The sequence below is a fragment of the Drosophila eugracilis genome, unplaced genomic scaffold (genome assembly GCF_018153835.1).
Source record: "Drosophila eugracilis isolate 14026-0451.02 unplaced genomic scaffold, ASM1815383v1 contig_47, whole genome shotgun sequence".
In the NCBI taxonomy this organism is placed as follows: domain Eukaryota; kingdom Metazoa; phylum Arthropoda; class Insecta; order Diptera; family Drosophilidae; genus Drosophila; species Drosophila eugracilis.
In genome coordinates, this window is record NW_024573338.1 from 2,066,190 (window position 1) to 2,087,953 (window position 21,764).

The window sequence follows — 21,764 nt, forward strand, 5'->3', positions numbered from 1 at the left end:
TGAACGATGCACTCGAGCGAAGCCAAAACCAAACAACAAAAAATCAACTGCAAACTGCAACAAGAACAACAACAACCGGTTACCTGCACACACAAAAAAACACGCCCCTCTCGCTAGCGGCGCAAGAGTGACAGGCATATTGCTCAATTGCTAGAAACTATATAGCTGCCTCACTTTCTCTCGCAGAGAGCACTGCTTGACAGCGCGACCATCTTGTATGTGCCAGCACACTCATACACACACACACGTAGGCAGGGCCTCAGTCAAACGGGTTTCCTCCACGCGAGCGCTTGTGTGTGTTAGTGAAGTGCGAGAGCAAGCAGCGCCCGTCTTTCCTGTTTTCCACTCGTGTGTTCCGTTCAGTTCGAATTCAACTGTTGACGTGTTTGCAAGCGTGTTATCGGCGTTCGTCCGCTCGTTTCGTTTCGTACGCTCGTTCGCTCGTATTTTGCTATCGATTCTCGTATCGACGCGACAACAACAAACCAAAAGCTCGAAAAACGCGTCGGCAAACAAAATCACATTTTCAAGTGTATTTAAAATATTAATTACAAAAATAAGAAACAAGTAAAAACAAGCAGTGCTACCAAAACAGTGTGCTAAACAAATGTAAGATCAAGAAATGTGTGATCAATGATCAGAAAAAAACATAAAAGAAAAACCAAAGAGAAAGATATCTTAAGTTTTTAACGCTAGTCGTGGCTAAAGAAATTCATTATCCTTATCAAGCAATCAGCTCCCGTAAAAAAGAAACAAAAACGAAATACCTGACATTCGAAAAATCTGGCACTTTTCCTTATCAATTTATTGCTATCAACTAAACTGCGCGCGTTGAGGAAAAACAACAACAAGAACTACAAGAAGACATTTAATGAAAAGTGTCTGCTTCTCAATTATTTTTTCACCGTTTTTTCCCCATTTCTTACCACTTCACTTATCGCTCTGCTTCTGCTGCCGATAGATAGATAAATTGATTGAGTTTTCGACTCAGAAAAAAGGCCCTGGTTATTTGCTTTTCTACCAATTCTTTTTCTTTCGGGAGGTAACAAATTATGTTGCCTTATCGCCGTTTTATTTTCGTAGCGCAATTGTCAATCGAACGATAGGCATCTTGGGCACCTTAAAGATACAGTCCACAACTCCAAAACTCAAGTCCAACTTGTATTATTAATATTTTTTCTTCTCTTTTCCCGAAGCCAAAAGCAAACAAAGAAGGCAAATAGAGAGTTGGGAAAAAAAGAAGTCCCGTTGATAATAATCGTTTCGAAAAAGAAATCAACGAGTGCAATGCACACAGCTAGCTATACAAACATATCTGCTATCTATTGCTGATAAGCACAAAAATTCCCAAAAAAAAGAAGAAAATTCGGCTACCTGTCTAAATCAATATGGGAGAGTTGTCTCTTTGGGGAGTCTCTATAAGAAACCCCCTGACAGATGCCAGTTAGCGATCGAAGCTCCTCGTTAAACCTCTTTAAATCGTTTACAGTCTAATTGGGACCACACACTCTATATATATAATCACTTAAGATCACTAAAGATCACAATAGATCACAATAGATCACTATAGAGCTAGTGGAAAACCCACCTGCCTAACCAGGCGCCTTCATTTGACAACCCGCAGCTAGGAAATCCCTGAGATCCTTTGTCTATCTGTGTGTAAACATTGTGACAATGCAATTGTTAGGACTACATGTTTATTAGATCCCCTGGGCGGGATTGCAGTCTGTAGCTCATCAATCAATCCTAAGAATGCGAAAATCCCTTTGGTTCTTGGCCATTTTCCCACACTAAAACTATATACAACCTAGTATAGCAAAGTCCAAAAATCGTAAATCAACTCTTGGTTATCCTGTATAACTGTACTGCGCAGCCATAAAGCCATAAAAAAAAAAAACAACACAACCAACAAAAAACACAGAAAAAACAATTGAACAAAAAATGTAAAGCTTGTGATAAGGGAGAGTGAGTGATAACGCCGGCTACCGTTAAAATCTTATCAACAGCAGACACCCAACTTCAAATGCTAAAGTTGTTTCCTAAAACCACAAAAATATTTCTTGACTTCCACAGAGTTTTCGTGTGTTTCGTGTGCTATATTTCTCAAATGGAAAATGCATAGCCATTAGAAAGAAAAAAACAACAACAAACAACTAAACGGAAAATTGAAAATATAAAGAGAGAGCCCGCTGACTATAGAGGAGGGATTTGAGAACCAACCGATTCCTGCCCCCCCGGTACAACAGAAAAACATTCAAAATTATACTCGAAATGGATATGACCTCAACAGCGGAGGCTGCCGCTCGCAGCTGGTATGATAGTCCGCGCTTAGGTGGCGGCGGTGGATCGTCGGGCGGCGGCGGCGGTAATGGCGGTGGCGTTTCACCCCAAACCAATGGCCTTGGCAGCGCCGGCAGCAGCCTGGCCCACAGCCATCACAGCCTGTCCAGCGGCGCCAGTTCGGCGGGCAGCAGCGTTGGTGTAGGAGCAGCCCTCGGTGGAGGCGGTGGATCCGGACTGGATACCAGCGACATGAGCGCCTTCTATGCGCTGGAAAGCAACGGACACCATCGACGCTACTATCCCAGCTATCATCAGCACAGTAAGTAGAGATGACTAAGGCTTAGTTAAGGCAGTTAAGGGAAAAACCTTTGGATTTCTATACTATATAGTTGGCATATCTGTCATTCCTTTAAAGTATCTTGTAGGTATAGATACCAGATGCAAATTATCTACCATTTAAGCAAGGATTATGTTTTTGAATACTTTAATATCTCTGTAAAAGGTGATTTATTTCCACTTAACTCTTTAAAAGAAAGCTAAATGATACACCAACTGAACTGTAAAGAAATCAATGGAAATTTCCCAACTATATAGTGAATAATATTTAGGGGAAAGTTACTACAGACCTTAACCACCATTTCGATTTATGCTATATTTAAGTAATTTCATCCATTTTTTCCTCTTTTTTTTGGTTACCCCTTGGACATTTGTTCTAATGTCATTTCTAATGCGTTTTTAATGAATGTATTTTGGCGGGGGTTGACTTTTTCTAATAGTTGCCGCTCTGCTTGGTTTTTTTTTTTGTATTTGGAATGCCACCCACTTTCGACCAACGCCCACAAATCGATTGCTTCGCGCCTTTTTTATGTAGCTTAGTGAGCGTTTCCTGTTGGGTGGTAGGGCGGTCGATTCCCCAATCAAAATTGCCGTTGTCCTGCAGCTAGTAGATTGTATCCCTGGAACCTGAAATTATGATAGGAGATAAGAACTGAAATAGTTGGAGGGAGGCGTGAAACAAGGGAGGGGAGGCCATTTTTCATTTTAATAGAAAAAAGCGATTGATTGAAGAGGCATTAAAGGAGAGATTATAGATCATAGATCAGAGATCATAGATCATAGATCATAGATCATAGATCATATCATTATGTTAGACTTTGAATAAAAATATTAACATTCAAAATTTGTTCTTTCTTACTAAAAAATCTGCCTTTAACTTCTTAACAAAAACCAAACGAAAGTTACACAAATATTCTTGATTTTTCCACGCACTTTTCATGACTCTATTAGGGCTTACTCTTTAGAGTCTTTCCCTGCACATCAACTTTAGTTTCCATTTCTCCTAATTGTCTGAAAATTTGTTCCTAGGCCAAAGAGAAAATGATCTCTGCTCATTAGGCCTAACTAACTCCCGGCCTCCCTTGAAAAACCCCCTCAAAAAAGACGACATTATTATTTATATTTCTTCATTTCGCCAAAGTATTGAGGCACAGGTGTGTCTGAAGTTCACACGCCTCCAAAAAAAAGAAGAGAAAAAGAAAAAACTGGCAGTTCCGCTAAGTTAATTTTCAATTTGAGCCACCGTTCACTCTGCTTTCTGTTTTCAGTATTTGAGTTCAGCTGAGTTGAGTTTTTCAGTTTTTTTTTTTTTAGTTTTCTGGGCTGCGACGACTGTGACTCGGCTGTCAGTTTTGACAGTTGATGGCCCAAACCATTTTCACTTGGCACTTAGCCCCCTGGCCAAACCCATTGTTGTTGCAGCTTTTGGTTAGCTTTGCTTGATTTTTTTTGTACAATTTTTGGTTTTATTGCGGTTTGCATTTTGACAGTTCCACGTAAACGCAACGAACACCCAAAACGTGACATGCATCAATGCGGCATGGTCGCTGAATTTATTTCCTGCTCTTGGAGTGTGCAAAATTTTAATTTCAAAAATCACTCACTGCAGCTCCTTGAAGGAATGTCTGGCTAAGTGAGGCTGCAACTGTCGCTGCTGCTGCTGCTGCTGCTGCTGCAAAGTGATCAATCAGGTCGAAGGAGCTGATGTGCCATCAACCAGCCAGCCAGCCAGCCAGTTAGCCATCCATGCGGCTTATCCCATCCGATCCTTTGCATTTATGTTTAATTCATGTTATTCATATGCCGACTTTATTGATGCTTGATTTGATCCCCCAGTTGCCGCTGTAATTCATTCATGCACTCGGATCTGGATACATTCCATGGGACTCCAACTCTGATTCTGACTCTGAAATGCGGTTTGGGGATTCAAATCGTTTGACAGACAGTTTGTCTGCCCCAAGTGGAGTGGCATATTCGCATCCATAACGAACTGGCCGTGTGGCGGCGGGGCACCTGTGGCGAGCGTTGATTTTAAAATTCATTAGTCTGCATATGTCACATCTCGTGGGCAGGCATATAGCAGGGAAGGGCAAGGGGGTAATCCTCCAATTTAGTTGTCAATTATGAGGGGCTGGGACTTTACAGGCTGTCATTAGTGGTAAATTAAGCAACTAGGGCGGTTTAGATATGTTTTTTTGGCTTAGACATGGTCCACAAAATGCAGTTTTAATGGCCAAAACAACACACACTCACACACACACTCATACTATCTTGAGAGGTAACATACTCGAGTCGGAAATTTTTATGATAGCCCAGGCCATAAAAACCAACGACAACGAATGTGAAATTTAAATTTCAAAAGCAAACATGCCGAAAATTTTGGCAATAACTTTTGTCTGCCCCGTGACTCGAGTGTGTGTATGTGAGTGTGTGTGTGTTTGGATGTGTGTGTTTGTATGTTTATCTTAGCTTTTGTTTTATTTTTTTTCTACATTTTTTCATCTTGACTTGACTCTTTTTCACAAACATTTTCGATGAAAAATACAAACATACAAGCTCTTGTTTTTGTTAGCTTTTTTGTTTGGTATTTTACTATTTGTCTTAGCCATGATTATACACTTGGCTAAAAGGGGCATATCTGGGCGAGGGCAATAAAAAGGAAAATGTGGTTTTTATATGGAATTTTTGATAAATATTATATAAGGCGAGAAGCTATTAAGATAAACTGATTTTAATTACCATTTAACCAGCATTTTTAAGGTTATATTTTTGTAGTTTTTTCATACCTTTTTTCTACTATTTAAAGTCAATAAATATTTTAAGACTCCAATTAAGTTTTTAACATAATGACCCAAAATTAGAGCATCTAAAGTTCGTTGCGTAATTTGAGGTCTTTGCCACTTTTTTTTCGGCTGTCTTTGCCACATTCCGACGGCTGTTAAAGCTCGAGCATAAAATTTATTTTTAATTACCCAAACTGAGCGTTTGAATATATTTGCTGGCCTGCAATTCGAACTGCCCTGAATATATAGCCTTTGCATTCGCACTTGGCCAGAGGGAGAGAAAGAGAGCTATATAGATGAACCGATAGAGATAGCTATAACTACGGTCCAACCTATATTTTTTGACAATATTCGAGTGTGTGTGTTTCGTGAATTTTCATTTGTTGTTGGCAACTTTTTATTTCGTTGCCTTTTTGCAGTGAGGAAGGCGGGAGGTAGGCTTATCGTTTGGCCAAAATCGAGCAAATGAAAAGTTTTTGCTTCTGTTCATAATTTTTGGCTTTTGGCCCGAAGTTCCCACACAGCCACTTAACGCAAATGTCACGCACAGTGGGCTGCCGTTACAAAGGATATCAAATGCGAGATGCGGGCCCATTGAATCCAGCTTTTGTTCCCTTCTACTGTAGTTTATATGAAAAAGAAGGAAAAAACAGACTCAAACTCAAGTCAAGTTAAGTCCAAACTAGCCTTGCTACCAGGTGTTGCACTTGAAGCGCTGTCCACTCATAAATTTTCATGTGGCCAGGCCCGAAAGCGCATAAACCGAACGGAGTTTTCCAAGAAATGGCTTTGGCTTTCGGTTCGGGGCTGGGCCGTAATAGTTGTTGTAATTTACCGACTGCAACCATGAGGCTTTTATAAGGCTTACATAGCGTGCCTCAGAGTCAGAGTCCAGAATCTCGGCGGCAAATCTTAATCCCGGTGCGCAGGTTTTCAGCGAATTGTATGCTATGCCTGGGTTGGCCTATAAAAGTGAGTTATGGTATTGCAATTGAACAGCTGGGCCACCGCTGCGTATGATTGATGTTCACTTTTTGGGTGGCTCACTTGCCCATTTAGCCCTATTCTCTATTTAATTCACACACAAACACTGATCAAAGTGTCTTGCCAAATCATTCCACATTAATTATGACCCAAATTCCTGGAAGCATTCCTTACGGAGTACTGCCCATCCATCCATCCATCGTACGATCCATTGAGCGGCAAAGTTGAATTGCCGTTTTGTGTTTTATATATTGCTCGTTGCATTGACAGTGGCCGGTCATTCATTCCACCGCACATGTTGCTGCCGCTGTCACTGCTGTGCTGTAGATGTTGCTGCTGTGCTTTTGCTGCTGCTGCTGCTGCTGCTGGCGCGATGTTTTAATTAGTCGTGGCACAGCGAACTGTCTTTGCTTAATTAAATGACATAATTATAAGAATGTGCTAAGGGGGAAGAGCAGAACAGAGAGTCAGCCTACGCCAAAATGCCACATGCAACACGTGATGTTGCTGTCGTTGACATTGCCTTGCGATGCTTCAATTAATTTGCACTCCAGCAACAGTTTGCTGTTGTTGTTGTTGCTGTTGCTCTTGGCTGCTTTGCATGCCTCATGCCGCAGAGCCAAAGGTGCCGCCACATTGTCCATTGTCCATTGCAGCAGCAACAACAGCAACAGCAACAGCAACAGCAACTGCATCAGCAGCAGCAACATTCCCATTGGCAACACGTTTCGCATTCTAATTTGACATTCGCCGGACTGCGGCTAGTTTGCCTAGTGTGAACAGCTGTCCTTCAATCACTATCAATGTCGCCTGATGTTGCTATGTTGCTATGTTGCCATTGCCGTTGCCGTTCTCGTGTTGCTTTTCCTGTTGCTGCATCAATCTGGCCAAGATGGCGACTGCCAGTTTTGCTCCTTTAAAGCTTGCCGCTCCTGCTTCTGGCGAACTGGGCCGGAAGTCTTTGCTGCCGAGAATCCAGGCCCTGTCATTTGTCAGCCGCGATTTCCAGGAATATATATATATATATATATATATCTGTACATTGTAGCAGAATACGAATATGGTTATGTATGGGCTGTGATGTGGCATCATCAATAAGGCGGCTACCGGGCCTCGTTATTAATTTGTTAAATCAAAAAACAGCATCACGGCGATTTATATCAGAAGGCGAGACAAAAGCTTACGCACGGCAGCAACATGTTGCTGTTGCTGCTGTTGTTGTGATTTGTCTAACACAGCGAGCGGTCAGTTGGCCATACAAAGAGCCCCGGCCAGAGTGGCATTCATTAATTTTACAGCAGCAGCAGCAGCACCAGCAACAGGAGTCGCAGATGCAACAGCAACATGTTGCCAGTTGCTGGGGCCTTTTGCGAGCTCCCTCGGCACGATTTGTGAATGCAATTACAATATTGAATATTAGCGCATTGTTGCTGCCCCCGCTGTCAATGTAGCAGCAACAGCAGCAACTGCAACTGCAACAACGACGGCGGCAACATTTGTGCGCTGCTGCTGATAAATTGTGGCTAATACATTTGTGCAGCCGTGTTTGGCTTGTGGTCCCATTGCAGTGTCAAGTTTACAAATGACTTTTGCGACATTTGCCTGTGTGCCGATCTTTAGCGCTGATCTTTCCCAGATAACCAAATCAAACTGGAAAACGTTCAACGTTCGGGGGACTTATTAATCAGACAGAGTCATTGTACTCCCTGGCAAATAGCTTCCTAGAAAGGCAAGCTTAACTATCGATTTAGAACAATCTCAATTCTCTACCAAGAACTCGGAAATCGGACCACCTGTAATGGGTTCCCTAACAAATGACGCCTCTCTAATTAACATTTGTCAATGTTTATTTGCCATGTTCGATGGGGCAGTCAAAAAACCAGTTTAAGAACTCACCAAAAAAAGAAACAAATAAAATGAAAAAGACAAAAATTGATTCCTTTTGGCCGGATCACAGAAATATGTGTCGCAAGAGACGCCGCCAAAAATTTGTTGGCAATGCGCGTGCAGCATTCAAAGATCGGAAGGAGCAACATCACGATTCTCGATTCGTTTGCAGCCTTTTTTGGGTTGCAACCCCCCCAAAAAACTGTTTAGCATAATTTTTAGCCAGGGCAGCCTCTCTTCTGGCCATCCTCATCATCTTTTGTGGCTTGCCGGCGCGTGTGTTTAATAAAATATTTTATTAATATGCGAATATTTGCAGCAGTAGAGTGGACACAGCAGCAGCGGCAGCGGCAGCAACTTGGTGGCCCAGAGACTTCCACAGACTCGAGGTCGCATCAATTGAATTTCTCAAGCTCTTGGGCTTATGAATTTATGCAACGTTTTTACCCCGCTTTTTTTTTTTTTTTTTTTTTTGCCTTTCAACCCATTGTCTTTGTGTTGGCCTGGCCTGGGCCTGGGCCTGGCTTGGCCTGGCCCTTTGTTGTGATAAATGTCAACGCGTTCTTATTTATGACATGTGAAACAGCGCCCGCCGGTGGTGGTCCCCAATCCAAAATCCCAATCCTTGCAAGAAAAATCACCCGGGAAACGAGAAGGAGTCAGCCAACTTGTCAAAGAACTTGCAACTTGCTTGAACACTTTCCGCGATCACTTCAAACGCTCTCTGCTCTGTGTGTCGTCGCTCGTCTCTGCCCTTTGATTGACCAAATTTGGTTTTGTCATATAAAAACTTGTCAATTTTAATGATTTCACTGACGCTTCGAACTGTCATAAGTGCGCCCGCAGGTATTTTCTGAAGGCAGGAAAGGACAGGAGGATCGGCGAATCCTTTTTGGCCAGCTTTGGGGTGTTCGCTCATTAGCCAAAAGGCGGGCATAAAACAAAAAGCAGGCAAGACTGTCAGCCAGTTTGACTGACTTGCTGACTTTGTAAGCTGAGTGACAGGCTGCTGCTGCTGCTGCTGCCGTTGCATTTGCATAAGTTGCAGTTAAAGTTGGCATTGCGTGGCCAGGATTCCAGTTCAATGCACGCGCCTTTTTGTGCCGCTGCAGCCGCATTATTAGCATTTTTTTATACACTTTTTTTTCTACCTTTTTATTCACCCACCACCAACTGCAAATGGCCACAAAAATGGCGCACTTCAGACCCAGCCCAAACGCCCATTGCCGCGTTTGTTGTTGTCAACGTGTTTTCCCATTTTCCTGCTGCTAGTTTTGTTGTACGTTTTTGTGGCAACCACATTGTGGCACGTATGCAAAAGCTGGGACAGGCCACGTAATTCACACGTTGGCCCAAACAAGCTGGTTAACTGGTTAGCTCTCATTGTTTTTTTATGCTGTTTTTTGAGGAGTAAAAAGAGAGAAATTCCCGCAGCAGCTCTGCCCTGGTAATACGTCAATTATAAAGCAATTAATAACCCAGAGAATTCCTTAAAAATATGTATGTACTTTCCAGGGCGGTGCGTTGTGCAATGGCATAACTTACAAGAGTGCCACTGCCACTGCTGCTGCTGCTGCTGCTGCTGCTCCAGCTACTTGAGTTATTAAACGCATTATCATAAATACAATTGACAACTTATGACTAATGATAAGCTGGCATGCAACGCTGATCCGGGGGCTGCAAATAAAGTGTTAATAATATAGATGGCAGCGGCAGTGCAGTTTGCGCTTAATAATGTGCAGCCTGCCTCTGTCAGTCAGTCAGGCAGGCAGTCATTCCGTCAGTCAGTCATTCACTCCTTCGGGCAATCTTACAATCAGTCAGTTACTCAGTCAGTCAGTCGAAGTCACGCAACTGCAGAAAGCAAAGAAATAATTAAAACAAACAAGCGCGCAAAATGCTAAGCAGTCAAGGGAGCCAAGTTTCAGCTTCAATTTCAGTTTTAGCTTCAACTTTGGCTACTGTTGGAGGGGCACTGAGAGAAATGACTAGGCTAGACTATGAAGGGTATCTCCAATTATCCAAAAAAGGTCATAGTTTCTATGTTTACACTACTTACTTTCCCAAGAGTGTAAAGGACTATCACGTTTTCCCCACATTTCTGATCCAAAAAGTCAGTATATATTTTCCCAGTGTATATCTATAACTATCAAGGTGTCTTCGAGCAGCTAAAACTGACCTACCTGCTGAGCTCTCCATCTCCCTGGCTAGCTGGCTTGCTGGCTGGTGGTGGCTCAAACTGGAATCCGTTATAGTTTATGGCCCGTTGCTGGCTGCCGCTTGTTGTTGCTGCCGCTGCTGCATGCTTAAACAATTTCCAATTTTGGAGCAGGTGTAACACAGAGAGAGAGAGACACTTGACCGCATTTTGGAGCCACGCGCCTACAACAGCAACATCGACATCAAATCGCCCCGTTGAGCAGGTGAAAAGAAAAGTCCTTGTTTCGTATTGAGGAGGGGTAACGCTGGCCATAAATTAAGCCACCGCCTGCAGACATCGAGCCATCGAGGGGTCATCAAGGAGCTGAACTGAGCTGAGCAGGATTGCCTCGTCGTCCTTTCGCCGTTCGGATGATTGATTGTTGTTGGCTCTTGGCTGGCAGGAAGCAGCTGAATCAGCTGAATCGACCGAATCAACGAATGAAACGGTGAAAATCCACTAATCGACCGCCAGCTCAGAAGTTCCTTGGAAAAACGGTTAAAGAGAGAGGACTGTCTCTCATTTCACTCATTTGCGGATTTGATTTCCATCGATTGATAAGATGGCCCAGCATCTAACACCCCTAAAAACCAATCCTTTAGCCTGTTTTGGTGTGAATTTAATTTACCAAAGAGAATGAAAATCCTTTTTCCTTATCAAGATGGGCAGGACACACTACCCCGGCTGGCTTTTGTTATCCTTTCACATGGAAATTCAAATGCTTCGATGGCCGAAAATGATAACTGGCCCCGGCAGCTGATGCATTTAACTAATTGAAGCCATTTCATCTCTGCTGGTTTTCTCCTCTTCTCTGGCTTTTTCTCTGATTTCTCGTGGTGCTTCACCTGTTTTGGCTGTCATCTTCAGATGTCCAACACGTCCGGCTAAGTGCATTTAGACCTGGCCTACGTATATACATTAATTATGTCATTCACGTCGTCGTCGTCGTCAAGCGTCAGCTTCGATTGCAATTAAAAGGCGCTTTAAGCCGGGTTTTCGGTTTTTGGATTTCGTATTCGATCTCGGCTTAGATGGACAGGCGCTGAGAGCGTTGAGCGCTGTCAAACGCTTTTAAAACGCCATAGAAATGTCCGAAAAAGAGCGAAGAGAACGGGGCTAAAAAGAGAGCGGCGGCTTTTTGGGGCTTTGATCTGTCAGTTTGAAGAAATCAAGCGCAGGCCAAAAGCTTCAAAATGTTGTTTTTGTTTTTCTTGTTGCTGTGTAGAACGTGTCAGCCTGGCTGGCCGGGCTGGTTGTTTATTTTTTTTTTTTTTTTTGGCCTGGAGACGACCAAGGGCAGCGTTTTTCCACCAGCACGAGCTTTGCATACCGCCAGAGCAACAACAACAATAACATCAACGGCCACACAAAAAATGTCGTTCTTTTTGTTTCAAGTTTGCAACTTTAATTGCTGTGTACTCAGCTTGATTTATTAGCGAATTGTTTTATACGACCAGGCACAGTACAACAACAATAACAGCGACTAAAAAACAAGTAAGTGAGTCATACATACTCGCTTATATATACATATATATATATCTTTCTGGGATAAACATTAACAGCCCGGCGATATCGCCAACACCATCGGTTTGGCAAATTGAAAGTTTCGCCACGCCAATTAAAGAACGCATCGGACATTGATTTGGCAATGGGCTGAAAGATCCAACCATCCGACTATATAATTTAGCATGACCAATGGTATTATTTCCCTCGATCTCAACAAAATTATATACACTGTCGATCCGATGACGACTTCATATGAGACGGGCGGGGATTCATCGACTTGTGTCGTTGTCGGCGCAAAAGTGTGAAGTCTGCACAGGAGATCGGGAAAAGCAATAACCACATTTTGATTGAGGCATTGCACTGGGAGAAGTCTAACCAAGATCAGGGTTCATGTTGCTATGGTGATGCCCCTGCTTCTGATGCTACTTCTGATGCTGCTCCTGCTCCTGCTCCTGCTGCTGCTGCAGCTAATTTCTATAATCAGACACACGTACATATAATATCGCCACTAAAGCACTGTTATTAGGATAATCAAATGGATATTATCGCAGCCAGCGATCCAGCCAAGGCAGCGATCCAACCATCCATCGATCGTCGTTTGGGTTTTCTTCATTCTACTGATGTTTGGATACCCTTATTTGAGGTGGAAAAATGATTGGGAGTAAGATGAAGTAATCAGGGGAAAGATTTTAGGTAATAAAGTTTAATAATAGGGGTTTTATGTGGCATTTTAAAAGTTGTAATTTCAGTAATTAAAAATGAAAGATCAGAAACTTTCCTTATCATTAAGCCATTCAGGGAAGTTTCCTAACTCAACTAATCTTTCAAATCCCAAAATTAGAGCATTCCGAATTCTTCCAACACTCCTCTCCCAAGCTCCTTTTGGACTCTTGTCTTGATTTGGCCTAATCCATCTTGGCGTGCAATGAACTGACCTACTGTTGGCCAACCAGCTTCGACTGCTGATGTTGCTGCCGTAGCCGTAGCTGTTGCTGTTGCTGCTGCTGCCGCTGCTGCTGCTGCTGCTGCTGCTGCTGCATAATCAAAAATAATTTCACATACAAACAAGCCCCGAGGGCCAGCAACTTGCGACTCTTTGGGGAGCTGCAGCCAATATTAATGATAATAATAAGAATAAGTGCGCCCCAAACAATTGCAACGTGCCTGCCCCCCGTGACCCCTTTCTTCCTTTACCCACAAATACGAAACACCCGCTGCGCGAGGATATGGGGATCTGTCCGATCCGATCCCAGTCCGTCGATCGTAGCTGGTGGATAGTATGGGCTGGATAGGATAGGCTGGATCAGATCGGATCGATGGAGTAACCGGCAGCATTGGCGCACATAAATCTCACTTGGTGTCTGCTAAATTATACACTGCCAGACATTTAGGCTACACTTTTAGCCCGGCCGAAAAGCCGAGGTGAGCCAGACCCGAGCCGTTGATCGATCTTTTTAGCTCTGGGACAAAAGTTTAACGCGATTGTTTATGATACAAATTAAACAATTTATGACAATGCAGAAGTCCCAGTCCAGTCCAGTCCAGCTCCTTTATCCCCCTCCTGCTCCTGCTCCTGCTCTTGGTCTTGGCCATATGCAAAGTTAGTTGGCCCCAGAAGGCCGCAAGCAAAATGAATGGTGGTTCCACCATGGCTTGAGCGGTGCACTGGTGGTCAGAGGTTCTGAGGCGGCGGCTCTTTTTCGCTCTCTTCTGGCTGGTGTTTCATAAATTATAACGCAGCTTTTCCGCAAATTTGCGCGGCAGCCAACAGAGGAAAAAATCAAAAAAAATACTTAATAATAATAAGAAGAAACCAAAAAAAAAAAAATCAGAAAAAAACAACGTCATTTATTACGAATTTTGATCGCTTCTGGTCGCGGCTTAGTCGGTTAATCTTCGTTATAAATTTGGGCCATAATTGATTTAATGCAGCATTTAAGTTGATGCGACTCACAGCGAGAGTTTATTAAATTCTTAACTTTGTTTTTTTCTTTCTTTTTTTTAGCATCCCGCATGCCCTCCACCCATGCCTCGCCCCAAGTGTGCCGGCCGCACTTCCACACCCCGCTGAGTCCATGGCTGACCAGCGAGCACAAGTCCTTCGCCCCCGCCAGCGCCTGGAGCATGGGCCAGTTTGCCTGCCCGCAGGAGCCGCAGGTGGAGCACAAGCTGGGCCAGATGGGTCAGAGCCATCAGACGACGGCCGCCGGCCAGCACTCGTTCCCCTTCCCGCCGACGCCGCCAAAGGATTCCACGCCCGATTCCGTGCAAACCGGTCCATCCGAGTACCAGGTGAGTGTTGGTTCATCTTAGGGTTCCTTCGATTGTTAGGAGGCAAAACCGAATTATTATCGATTATTTCGAAAAGTTAAGTTTTTGGGGATTACTTTTTATCAATAGTTAATGACTTAAATTGTCTACTAAAAATTCAAATAAATTGTTTCAATGAAGTTTTAGCTTTGCATACAAATTAAGATCATAAAATCAAGACTTAACTTAAATTATCTGCCATGTGCCAGCATTTTCAAGTTTAATGAGCTTTCAGGTTTAGTAGGAGTAGGAACCACCTTCTAGACTAACAAGCATCCCCAATCTCTTCTTCCAGGCCGTGATGAACGCGTTTATGCACCAACAGGCCACGGGCTCTACCTCACTGACGGACGCCAGCTGTGCGCTGGACATCAAGCCGTCGATCCAGAACGGAAGTGCGAGTGGATCCTCCGGCAGCGGCACCACCCACACATCGACACCCAAGCAGCGAGAAGGTACAACCAGCACCACTAATTCCAGCTCCAACTCCAGCAGTAGTCAACAGCAGCAGCAGCAGCAGCAGCAACAACAGCAGCAGCAGCAACAGCAGCAGCAGCAACATAACAGCAGCAATAGCAACACCAATGCCAGCAGCAACACATCCGCCTCGTCCTCCGCCGCAGCAGCTTCTTTGTCCGCCGCCGCAGCAGCCGCCTCCGCAGCCACATCCTCGAACGGTCTGTTCGATGGAACGGCGCAGGCGTACAGCAGCGGTGGGAGTGGCGGAGGCGGTGGTGGTGGTGGTAGCGGCAGCGGTGGTTATGACACCAGCAGTTATGCCTCCTATCATCATGCGGCGGCGCATCATCAGGCAGCCGCTGTGGCGGCAGCGAATATGTTCCAAAGTTCCTCGGTGGCAGCGGCTGCAGTGCGTCACAGTATGGCCGCGGCGCAGGCGCATCACCACCATCATCATCATCACAGTGGACACCATCATGGTGGTTCCTCTGCGGGCATGCATGGTTTGGGTGGTTCGGTGGGCGGCGGTACCGCCGGCATGGGCAGCATGAGTGGCAATAGCGTCGGAGCTGGATCGCTGAGTGGTCACAGCGGAGCCGGGAGCAATGCGGGCAGCGGAGGTCTGGATGTTAAGCCCGTGCGGACCAAGCCGCGGACAAGTGCCGGTAAGCAAGACAAAAGCTTATAGACATTATGCGATCTCGGTGTGGGTGAATAATCATTGTTACTCGCCATCGATTGTTTAACCATTTCTATTATGTTTACGTCAGTGTTGTGTGCAATGAGACTGCCTACAGAGGGTTAATAATTACTAATAATTACTTATTTTAATTTCATTCCTAACAAAATGCATTGATAAACCACAGATAACCCCTGTTGGCAGTCTCAAAGTGAACCACTTATTGTTTAGTTCTCACTTTAGTTTGTAGATTATAATTTTTGAAAAACCCCCCACAAATCCCAACCACCTCCCATACGCTTTTACTTTGATTGCCATTGCTCTTTCACACGCTCACGTGGGAAGACCGAGTCCGAACTCTTCATCACTTAACTCCTGCCCTCAAAAAACCTCCATCCTAGTGCCGCACTTGACATGTGCTCGGGAGCAGCATGCTGGCCACATTCCCGCCACTTGAGCATGTTTCCTGCCTTCGCTGGCCGCGTAAAAATATGCAGAAAGATCCCAGGGCAAGGGCTTTGCCTTCCTCTTACGCCCTACTACCCCTTCTCTTCCTACGTTGCGTATACGCGGTGTATTCGCTTGCCATGAAATCAGCACATTACAATGACAACAACGGCAACAACAATAGCTGCATTTGCGGCAACAACTTCAATGCTATTGTCAACGCTTTGCTTGGCTCCACTGGCTCATGATGTTGCTGCTGCTTCTGCTGCTGTTGTGGTTGTTAATTACTTCATGTTGCTGCTGCTGCTGTTGCTGCTGCCACTGCTGCTGCTGTTTGAAAAGACCCACCACACAAACAAGCGCTTACGAGCACACATTCATTCGCATTCGCTGCGGAAGTTGCAGGCTGCTGCACCTGCTTTAGCGTTGCGTTTTTGCATGGCCCGACAGCAGCAGCAACAGCAACAACAACGACAGCAACAACAACGACATCTTTATAGCTGCCACTTGGGCCCATGCGTGAGGGTCGTTCTACTGCCACAGCCAACCCCCAAAAACAAGCAACAAAACCAGCTGGCAAAGGCAAAGGCAAACACAGCAACAGCAAAATTAGTCACAGCAGCAGTATTAGTTATAGTGGCCATACTTAGTCAGAGCAAAAACTCTGTTGTCCTGCAATAAAATTTCTGTTAAGGAAGAAAGATGTGAGGCAAGCATTTCTAAGCCACATTTAGTTTGTATACTAACTTTTATAAGGAGTTTGTAATATAGTTAAACCCATCAGTAAGCTAACAAACTTTAGTACAAAATGTCCAACAGCAACCTTTGCCACATGAGCCAGGTTGTGGCACAGCAGCAACGGCATCTGTTGACGACGTCTAACCTCTGTTAAGGGCAAATTGTTAGGCACTTGCCGCGCACTTTTCGCACCAATGCAATTGTTCGTTCGTTCGTTTGTTTGTTTGTTACAACACAAAGAGCACACCTTGCCTTGCGGCGCTGCACCCACCAAATGCAAATAGACACGTACCCGTATGAGCCATATAATCATGACTGTATAACAGTCGCAAATGAGGAAGCAACTCAGTTAAGAAAAAAATAAAATCAACCTGAGAGAAGTCGCCTGACAAAACGCTTGCAGATTTTATTTTATTTCATTCTCTCGACTCTGGCGACAGTATTTTTTTCTGCTTAACTTCCTTTTAACTGGCCTTAACTAACCAGGAGAATAAAAAAAAAGAGGAGAAAAATAAAGAAGTTAAAAAGGAGAAGAAAAAAAACATTGTCTGCCTTCGTTAGTCCCGGCAGCATCTTGTTGCCTGTATTTATTTATCGTTTATCGCATCGCTGGCGATAAGTTTTTCGGGCGCAAGAACATGTGTTGTGGCTTTTGTGTCTCGTTGCCACTGCAACTTGGCCAGGGAATTGATTGGATGCCATTTGGGCTTTTGTCAGGTGAAAATAAAAAATGTTGTGAATGAGCTTTAAGTAATTGATATGGGTACGGGACACTGGACACTGGACACTCGCGTTCCAAGACCTTCATCTCTCTGGGATTGTGGGTTATGGGATATAGGCTCCATTCCTCTTTCCCCTCTCTCACTCCACACTTCTCTCTCGCATACCTCACTTCACTCAATCAGGGGCGACTTTAAGCCCCGAACAGCGGGCATTGTTCCTTTGTCCGCGCTTTGACAGCTGTGGCCTCAAAATGAGGCGCTTGCCATTTATTTGCGGCATGCACCCCCAAGCCCTGTGTATACCCTCTTAAAGCCCCCTTTACCCCCCTTAAGCCACCTTCATTTATAACCCCTTTTCAATAGCCAGCGTGCCAATTATTCATACTAGCCGCATACTTTTCATTTTTTTCCACTGCCTCTTTTTTTGTTTAATTTAATTAATTTCTTTCATTTCGTGTATTTCAAGAATTTTCATTTTGAAATTTTCCAAAAAATAAAAAAAAGAAAAACAACAACAGCAGCAACAACAACTATTTACTCACACATCCATGTGTCTTTTGTCTTGCTCACCAGTAATTGTCTCTCTCTTAACTATCCTTAACCAGCCCATTAATCTGTATATATTAATCCAAACAACTAATTAAAAAAAAAAAGAAACGAAGAAAAATCGAGATTCTCAGGATCTTGGCTGCTACCCACATGCATGAAAAGTCCAACAAATTAACGAGAAAGAAGGTACAACACATAAATTCTAGACAATTATGGCCCACTGACGCCAAATGTCAAATCAAGCAGCAACAGTTAGTTGGACCTTTAGACCCCGGACAACAGGGCCAAGAGACCCGAAGAGGCCAGAAGAAGGCTGCCAAATCAGGCCCTAAAAACAGGTTCAGTTTCGGTTTCAGTTTCAGTTTTTGGGTTCGGAATGGGATTCGAATTCGGATTCGGGTTCGAGGTTTTTTATTTTGGGACCCAGACAATGTCACACCGTAAAAAAAACAAAAAAAAACAAACGGCGACGAAGAAATACCAAAGTGTGCACAAATTTCCAGGAAATTACAGCCAGATGATGATGACTCCGGCTCATGGACCACAGAAGAAGATGATGTAAGCAGTGGATGGGGTTTGTGGCTGGGGGTTAGGTAGGTGGAAAACAGTTATAAGCAGGCTACTAAATCATAGACCAACCTGCTACGTGTGTCTCTTGCTGGAAAAATGAAAAACACAAATAAATAAAAACAGAGGAGGGACAAGCCACAAGACTGGAGGGCAAATTGAAACCAAAACAAAGCCAAGGGAAAATCTAAAACAAATGCCTGATGGCCATAAAAAAGACACACAGAGAGAGAGAGAGGAGGGCCATAAGGATCGCTATAAATAGAAGTCGTATCAAAATGTAGTTAAACCCAAGAATTCCCAGTGCGCGTGCGCAGCAGCCAACTTCAGTTTCGGGATCATTGTATTCCCTTTCAATTTCGGCCAAACTTGGCTGCCTTCTTCTGTTTTTTTTTTGTGGTATTGTCAAAAGTGGGCACGTAGGGTAAAAACATCATTAACACGTTTGATTTATTAACTGCCGAGTGGTAACTCCGATTGGCTGAGGCAGAGCCAGAGTCTGTATTACCGCAACTTTCCGGGAAGCCAAAGGAAAGAAAAGAAAACCCCAACAATGGTTGGCCACACTTTATGGCTTAATATGCAACCCGGCAAATGGGGCAAGTTCTCCTTTTATGCTAAATGCATGGCCTTCCGTTGTTCTGCTTTATGACAAACTAATAAATGCATAAAGTTTTCAATTTTTCAACGGCTTCTGTTCGAGGTGCAAACCGAAGACAGATGTTGCCAGGCATAAATATGCATGTGGCAGGTGAAAATTTATGGCTAAAAATAAGAGAACTTTGCCATTTCTGGAGAAACTTAACTTTTTCTCTCAGCCATAATTTATGCAACTTTAATTCAGTGGGTGTTGCCCCACTGATTGGCGGCACTTTTACGCAGCAAAGGAAGAAAGAAAAAAACACACGCCCTGCGGCAATTAAAAAAGTGCCATAAAAACCAAACAAAAATCAAGCAAGACAGAGCAAACTTGCGATTAAATGGAAACAAATGAACTGTTTATTTAACGCGCCTAAGGCAGTTGACCAAAAAAACAGGAAAAAAACAAACCAAAAAGAGATTACTTGACCACATGCTGGCCCTTTGGTGTGGGGCAAAAAACACGCAGAGCGTTTTAGTTAATTTCTTTGAAAGGTTAAGAACAAAATGCCTGGCATGCCAGAAGACAGGACTATCCACAGGACACGTGTGACAATGGCTGCGTGAACTAAATCACGTGAGCCCGAAGGAAATATAAAGCCCGTTTCTGTCATCAAAACGCAACTGGAATTCCCCTAATGGCATTTCAGCAGGCGACCGGTTGACAAACGCACTTAATGAGATCCCTGCTTTTATTTTCTGACTGGGTGTGCCTTTGGCTAATATTCAATAAAAAGTTATGCTCATGTGGCCATGTAAAAAGGCTGGCTTAATTAATTATGCCAGAGCTTCCCCAAAACCAAAAAGAGTAGCGTTAAATCTTTCAGTTTTCTTTTTAGCATAGCTAATGGGAGGTGGTAGCTGCTTTTTTCGGGGGAGTGACTAACTGACTTTATGACTAAATTTCAATTTCAAAAGCAACAAACAAACAACGAACAACAAACAGACTTCAAGCATTAAACACACAAAAATACCGAAATAATGAAGCCCATTTAGTGGCGTCATTAAATGAGTTGAGGAAAAGTTGTGGGTGCTGTGGGGAAGGGAAAAGAGAAAACCCATGAAGCCCAACTCCATAGAAGGCAACTGTAATATGGAACGTTAATAACGCGTTACATTTGCAACTTCATCTCGCTCCCTCGGGTCAAATCAACTCTGCTTACAAATTATGACTAAACTTATTCAAATGAGGCTGACTTACAGTTAGTGCGATAAAGAGGGCTAGCCTAGCCTGCAGTTGGAAAGAGAGAGGGGCGGACGGACCAAACTGCAGTCACTAGAACGAAGTCGCTGTCGCTGTTGCTGCTTAATTAAAATGTGTAAAGTCAGCAGAGGCAATGCCAGAAAGAGAAGGAAGCCGGTCACGAGAAAGAGACGGGGCTAAACATAGCCGACCCCAGCGAATCCATCATTTCCGCTTCCATGCGTTTGCCCAGCAACCCAAAAAAAAAAAGAGAAAAAAAATGTTAAAACCAAGAAAAAAACTAAGGAAAAATACAGCATAAAAAACAAAAGACATCAAAATGACTGAGAAACAGCTGAAAAATGTTGCCCTTACCCGATGATGTTGTTGTTGCTGCCGCTGCTGCTGCTGCTGCTGCTGTGCATCATGTTGTTGTCGCGCGCTTTGGGTTAACATTAACCCATACAAATGTGCGGAAGACAGTGCCCCAAGAAAGTTCGCCAACACAAACGGCCACAAGAATGCGACACGGAAAAAAAAAATAATATCTCATTTATGGCATCTTTCAGGTCACATTTTTCCATGTTTTCCAACTTAAAACTGAAAGAAAAGGTCTTAAAACTTAAACTTTAACTAACTAAGCAACCCATTTTTAAAGCACCTTAACTAACTATTTTCTAATTGCACTCTAACACGAATCATAGCTTTTAAGACCCATAAGGCACTCCATTAAATATTTTTGCATATCTATTTTTGCAGAGGGACGCGAGTGTGTGAATTGTGGCGCCACATCGACGCCACTGTGGCGACGCGACGGAACGGGACACTATTTGTGCAACGCCTGTGGCCTGTACTACAAAATGAACGGCCAGAATCGACCCCTGATCAAGCCAAAGCGAAGACTGGTAAGTTGGGGATACTAGAAAAGATACTAAATACTAACCCGCTGGGCTAAACATCCACACATTCGATCAAATTAACTAATAAATTCAGCAACTGTATTGGGGGGGAATGGGAATGGGTTATGATGGGGGTGGGGGGTTTAAAGTTCCTGGGAAATCGCTGCACATGAGCATCAATCTTGGGCCACGTTTCTGTCGCCAAAGGCCATAAAAGCCAGCGTGAAAGTTCTCAAATGTCATAATACGATTCCGGGAAACCAGAAACTCTTTACGTTTCTTGATTGGGCAACGGGTAGTATGGATGGTATGGGAAAAATGCTTTCGATTTGGATGCTGGCTGTTGTGATAACGATCGAGGTGCATCATCATTATCACTTAGCGCACTAAAAACATAATCAGACAGCAGCCAGCAACACAGTTTCTGTGTGGGTTATCTAGAGAGGCAGATAGAGGGGGGGCTGGACTATGGTTTTTATCGACCTGGATCCTCAACAAAACTATGAAAATATCTGTAACCTTGTCGCGGTCAGGTTTGGGTTCTTCGTTTTCTTCGTTTTGTGGCGCCACAACGAAACGAAAGACTTAAGCAG

At 43.7% G+C, this 21,764-nt stretch overlaps 1 protein-coding gene across 2 annotated transcripts in view; it reads left to right on the top strand.

Moving 5' to 3' along the window:
• The first annotated feature begins 336 nt into the window (after nucleotides 1-336).
• LOC108109501 (GATA-binding factor C) overlaps nucleotides 337-21,764 on the top strand; it is a 34,776-nt gene continuing 13,348 nt past the window's right edge. Inside the window, exons 1-5 of one of the 2 annotated variants that reach the window (XM_017218040.2) lie at nucleotides 337-609; nucleotides 2,074-2,602; nucleotides 13,985-14,271; nucleotides 14,585-15,413; nucleotides 21,032-21,177. In XM_017218040.2, coding sequence (XP_017073529.2) covers nucleotides 2,272-2,602; nucleotides 13,985-14,271; nucleotides 14,585-15,413; nucleotides 21,032-21,177 — 1,593 coding nt within the window. In that variant the 5' untranslated portion in view covers nucleotides 337-609; nucleotides 2,074-2,271. The remainder of the gene's footprint in view (nucleotides 610-2,073; nucleotides 2,603-13,984; nucleotides 14,272-14,584; nucleotides 15,414-21,031; nucleotides 21,178-21,764) is intronic. The other variant, XM_017218041.2, reaches the window with a different exon arrangement.